Here is a 5,506-nt window from a genome sequence, read left to right as displayed (position 1 = left end):
GTTTTCTAAAATCAGCTAATAATTTTGACCCTGGTAAATTTGTTTTTAGTGAAATAATTTTGTTTCTGCGTGCAGTAAAATCATGTGAGTATCCAGAATATATTTGAAAAATTCTATTAACAGCCCCTTGCTCAGCACTTGGGAAATACTTTTCATAGCGGGTGCTATAAATAAATAAAAATGTTTGCTTACAAACGGCAGCCGAGCACCACGTGATTCCTTAACCACGTGACCTCTGCAAGGACAGCATGGCGGCGCGCTGTTCAGCAGGACTTGCAATATCGTCAGGTACAGCGCTGAAGCCTTTCTCACTCATTTTCCAGAATACGCACACACACACTATTCATTCATTCAGCATCAGCGAGTTCAGTATATGAAGACCGCTTTAAACAAGTTAACGAGTTTCATTTGTTCCACTTCACTTAAATAATGAAGACTTTAATCTGAGTGCCTGAGAATAACATTAATTCTAAGAGGCTGCTAAATTTCCAGACCGCCAGAGAGAACCAAAAAACAGTGACACGTTTACGACCATCTAGAACCAAATTAGATTTACTGTTTAACCCGCACGTCTTTGGATTGTGGGCGCAAAGCCCACGCAACGTGCAGCATCTCAAACATGGCTTTATCCATTCGTTGTTTAAGGTGATTTTATTGAAACAACCCTCAGTAGAATTAAGCCCAGTGTAAAATAAGCATATAAGACACTTAACATAACTGCGAACTGAAAATACAAACAACAATGAACGTATCCTTATTTAGGCTAAATCGGCTCAGTTGGTATACATGAGATAGCACAGGTGTACCTATTAAAGTGGCCACTCATTATTTGTGGCCTCCAAATCTTTTCTACACAGAAGGCTGGAAAAGCTTTGTTTTTCTGACAAGACCAGGACCACAGTGCTTGAACACTGTATATCCATAATGTTCACATAGGTAACCAAAGTTCAGCTCGCATCCGAACATCCAAAATGATGCTGACCTCCTTCATAAAATTCATAATGGATGCTTTTGTTTTGTTTGGGATGTTTTTGGGGTTGTCTGCATGCCAGGGAAAGTTTGAGAACCACTCTAAAAATCAGTGGTTTTTTGCATGCCTGATGCAGAATAAAAGAAACATTGTTTCTAATAATTACTGAAGAGGAGACTAAAGAAAATGTGCTGAAAGTCTAAACTTCTTAGCACTTAATGAACCCTTTTTCAATTAAGAGGGCTCTCTTCATCATTGCGTTACTCTTCTTTTCTCTAGGAGTGGCCAGTTTTCTGCGCAGAGCTTGTGTGGGCAGCTGTAGTCCCCCCACAGCCTTGCTGTGTCAGCAGCATCGACGTTTCTTCTGGAGGAAGTGGAAACGTTCTCACAATGTAGTTCGTCCAGCTACTGTCAGGCCTGCCTATGCAGTACCCAAGGTACAAGTACCCTGCCTAAAATGACCCCCTTATTAGCTGAATCAACAACTGAACGTCTTATGATTCTGCTCAACATACTGAGAGGAGTGTTTTTAATATCAGCAGTTGCAATAGACTGTAGGTAAAAGCTGAAATGTTTAACATATGCATATAGGTAGGTTAAGGGTCATCAGTGGAGAGGAGGGATCTTGGGACTAGTTTAGTTAGGTTAATATAAGTTTTATTTTCATGGTGAAGTATGTCAACTCTTACTAACTTATGAGAGCTTTTTATATTATTCTACTGGAGTTTTTCAGTTAGGATTAAACACATATTGGATAAAATGTACAAGAGGTGCAGTAAAAATGAATTAAGAGAATTGTACGAACTCAGAATGAGAAACACTCTTAACATCTGTCATTTGAGGAGTTTCATCATTTCTTTTGGTTTGGACTCCAATAACAAATAATAATAAGAAGAAGAAATAACTTCTTTTTTTTGTAAACTTTTATATTGAACTTACAAAACAGACTCATCCTTAACATCCTGTCCTGCCTCTGCTCCCTTCCTGTAGCATATTGTGCAGCCTAACTATGTGCAGACTGGACTTGTCCCAGAATGGCCAGACTACATAGAAATCAAAGACAAAGAGCAGATCGAAGGCCTGACTAGAGCATGTCAGCTGGCCAGACATGTGCTGCTCCTAGCTGGGCGCAGTCTGAAAGTAAGCATATTACTGCATGTCCTGTTTTTGTTCTCATGCCGTCGAAAACAACACAAAGATAACAGCTTGTGCCTTTCAGGTTGGTATGACAACAGAAGAAATAGACTTCATCGTGCACAAAGAGACAATCAAGCACAATGCCTACCCGTCCCCTCTCAGATACAGGGGTTTCCCCAAATCAGTCTGTACATCTGTGAACAACGTGGTCTGTCATGGCATACCTGACAGGTAAATGGGTGTTTCATTTCCTTTAGAATACTTTCCTTCTTTTTATTCTCTAACATTTAGTAAAAAACCCAACATTTAAATGAATGGTGGTAATATAATTCTTTCAGTATTACACTTTTGAATAAGATTTTATTGTTAACATGTCCTGTAGTCGGCCACTTGAAGATGGAGATATCATCAACATTGATGTAACTGTAAGTTCACTCCTTTCGTAATCACCCAGAGAAACTCACATACCATAGTGCATGTGATCAGTCAGGCCGGCAGTAATCTAATCAGTTATCACTGCCTCTTCCTGATAGGTGTATTTGGATGGTTACCATGGTGACACCTCAGAAACCTTCTTGATTGGTCAGGTTGACGAGGTTGGGAGGCGACTGGTGGAAACCGCCAGGCGTTGCAGAGATGAAGCCATCAATGCCTGCAAACCAGGTGCACAGCTTTGTGTTATTGGAAATACTATCAGGTACACACATACTCGTCAACTGCATATCACATACAGTACTACTTTTCTTTCTTTCTTCATATATTTTTTTGTACTGTTTACAGTGAAATAGCCCATGCCAGTGGCTTCCAAGTGTGTCCGTATTTCATTGGGCATGGAATAGGCTCCCATTTTCATTGCCATCCTGAGATTTGGCACCACGGTGAGTTTGGGTCTGTAGTCAAATGTTAAATGTCTCTGTGAGGTCATAAGATAGTGGGCTTCATTCAAAAACACGCTTTTGGTTTTATCCAAATTCACTTTTTATTTGATGTTTGCCTGTGTTGTTTCCCCTAATTTGATTCACTAAATGACCTTAACTTAAAACGTCTTCTCTTCTCAGCCTGATGCTTTTTCTTTGCCGCCACTATTCTTCTCCTTTATTTTAGCTAACGACAATGACATGACCATGGATGAAGGGATGGCTTTCACGATAGGTAAGTTACACTTTACAGTCTCTGTGTGCACATTAAGATGATGCTGTTTATGAGTGTAGGGTTACTAATATCTGTTAATCTGTAGAGCCTATCCTGATGGAGGGGTCTGCAGAGTTCAGAATCTTGAAGGACAAGTGGACTGCAGTTTCTGTAGATGATAAAAGGTACACGGTGCACAAATGAAGGCCTTTTTTAAATGACATGCTATTTCCCGACTTTCAGGTTTCAGTCATTCTGATTTCTGTGCAGATTTATTTATTTAGCACTTTAATTCAAGAAATTTAGATGCTGGTATTGCTATTTTTAAACTCTGGAGAGCCAGACCTTTTCCAATCTTTACACTAAACTAAAATAATTGTCTGCTATTTCCATAAGCTGCACCCAAAAACATCAAAGCTATTCCTCTAAATGTTGATCTCTTCTTTTAAGATCTTACATGTTTGTTTTGTCCTGCAGGTCAGCTCAGTTTGAGCACACAGTGGTTATCACAGCGGACGGTGTGGATATTCTCACCAAACTGCCAGAAGAGAGCAGTGCATCAAACTGATGAGCCCTAGCCTCAGCTGAAAATCTACACTACCTTTTGGGATGACAAATGGAAGAAATAACGGAACATATTTTAATCTACACAGTTTCTATTTGTCAAGTAAAGAAAAAGGGCTCTAGTAAATATAAAGAACTACACGTATCGATATATTTAAGATGGCATTGGAGTGGATCTTATTGAAGCTCGGTTTTGTGTATGAGTGAGGATTTTTAAGGTATTTAATTAAAACCTTGTTGGTTTGCAGGATCACAACATTGATCTATTTTTCTTTTTAACATGGTTAAACTTGAGCATGATGCAGTCCTCATTACAACACCTGTATCTGTTCTCTCAAGAAGACTTTCCACAGACTTAATGATGTCACAAACCCCACATTTCAGCTTCTTTGTATATTTTCTGTAAAAGATCTCTCATTGTACTCAAAATGCAGTTTCAAAGCCTTTTATTGTGATTAGGTGTCAAAATTCCTTTTAATTCTGTATTAGAGTCATTTCCGACAATTTAGTGAGACTTTTGAAACACATGAATGACATACATCAGTTAGATAAGGTTTAGTGAGCTTGTTGATGACTGACGTTCTGTGGAATATGGCCAGCAGATGGCAGCACACACCATCAGACGTTGTATTATCTGCATAGGTTTCTCATGTGTCAGATCAGTTTGGCACATCTATTCACAGGGCCAGAGGTTTACTTCACTTGACACACAAATATTTTTGTTATATGGTCATAAACTCTTAACATCTTTGTTCACTAAATATAACAGATTCACTCACTGCACACTTCAACAACTTACGCAGTGAGTGAGAGAATTTGGACAAACAAGAGGTTAAAAAATTGTGCTCGAGGCTTTAAATTCCAGGCATAACAAAATCCTTTTGTTCGACATTTCAAATTCCTCATCACTGTCTGCATCTTCTGTCTCCCTAGGTCGATTTAGCAGAGCAACATTACAGAGCTGTCTTCTCATATGTTTGAGTGTTTGAACATTATGCGTTGTTGAAAATGTAAAACCTCATAATGCTGCTGTAATTGAGGCGGCGTGTTGAACTGATGATGCTTCGGGGAGGAAAAAAAGGGAAGAGCTACTGGATTTAAGCCTGCCAGAGGGTGTTTTCACTTCCTGCCAGTGTATGATGTGTATGCGTATCTGTGTGCCCATACCAGTGCCACCTGTGGGTGAGGCAGGAAGGATTAATCAAATAAAGCTGTAGTCTGCACATGTCCAACCAGGAAATGATTCATGTCATTTTAATTGATGCGTGACACATGATAACGAGATTATATCATGATCATTTTTATGATATATGTTTTAAAATAAAGAAAAAAATCACATGTAACATGGCAAAGAAAGCTTTCAAAGAAGTGAAGCGATGTTCTGTTTACTGTAGCTTTTTTTTTTCTTCCTAACAATTCATCTGATTTTAGGGCAGGGTGTGTTGAGCTGTGTGTGTGTGTGAGCTGCCTGTGAATCAGTTCAAGAGTGAGGTAAACAATTCTTAGTGATTCATTTATTATAAAGCATGACACAAATCTGAAAACAATCTTAGAAGGCAAAGGGGACATGGGGCAAGGATCAGATACAAGTGCAAGCAGAGGTGAGTAAGAGGAGAGGTTTTAGGGAGGAACAGGGAGTGGCAGGCAGAGGTGTTGGTCTCTGGATCCGAATACTCTGTTCTTCACATTCTTTTCCTGCAAGTT

General features: G+C 39.2%; 1 protein-coding gene across 1 annotated transcript; it reads left to right on the top strand.

Moving 5' to 3' along the window:
* The first annotated feature begins 203 nt into the window (after positions 1-203).
* On the top strand, positions 204-5,042 carry metap1d (methionyl aminopeptidase type 1D (mitochondrial)). Its single transcript, XM_026149483.2, has 10 exons — positions 204-288; positions 1,250-1,407; positions 1,961-2,110; positions 2,190-2,338; positions 2,490-2,532; positions 2,641-2,804; positions 2,888-2,985; positions 3,212-3,259; positions 3,345-3,423; positions 3,716-5,042. Exons 1-10 carry the CDS (start codon positions 249-251, stop codon positions 3,804-3,806), a joined length of 1,020 nt encoding a protein of 339 aa, XP_026005268.2. The 5' UTR covers positions 204-248; the 3' UTR covers positions 3,807-5,042.
* The last annotated feature ends 464 nt before the right edge of the window (positions 5,043-5,506 follow it).

Source organism: Astatotilapia calliptera, chromosome 18 (genome assembly GCF_964374335.1).
Source record: "Astatotilapia calliptera chromosome 18, fAstCal68.1, whole genome shotgun sequence".
Classification (NCBI taxonomy): domain Eukaryota; kingdom Metazoa; phylum Chordata; class Actinopteri; order Cichliformes; family Cichlidae; genus Astatotilapia; species Astatotilapia calliptera.
The sequence above is the reverse complement of the archived record's forward strand: the minus strand, read 5'-3'. Positions and strand labels throughout refer to the sequence as shown.

What these genes read in the sequence shown, in the direction of transcription:
- metap1d (XM_026149483.2), top strand. Translation starts at nt 249, where the DNA reads ATGGCGGCGCGCTGTTCAGCAGGACTTGCAATATCGTCAG. An exon ending in AGGACTTGCAATATCGTCAG is followed by an intron (nt 289 to 1,249) that starts GTACAGCGCTGA and finishes TCTTTTCTCTAG; the next exon opens with GAGTGGCCAGTTTTCTGCGC. An exon ending in GTTATTGGAAATACTATCAG is followed by an intron (nt 2,805 to 2,887) that starts GTACACACATAC and finishes TACTGTTTACAG; the next exon opens with TGAAATAGCCCATGCCAGTG.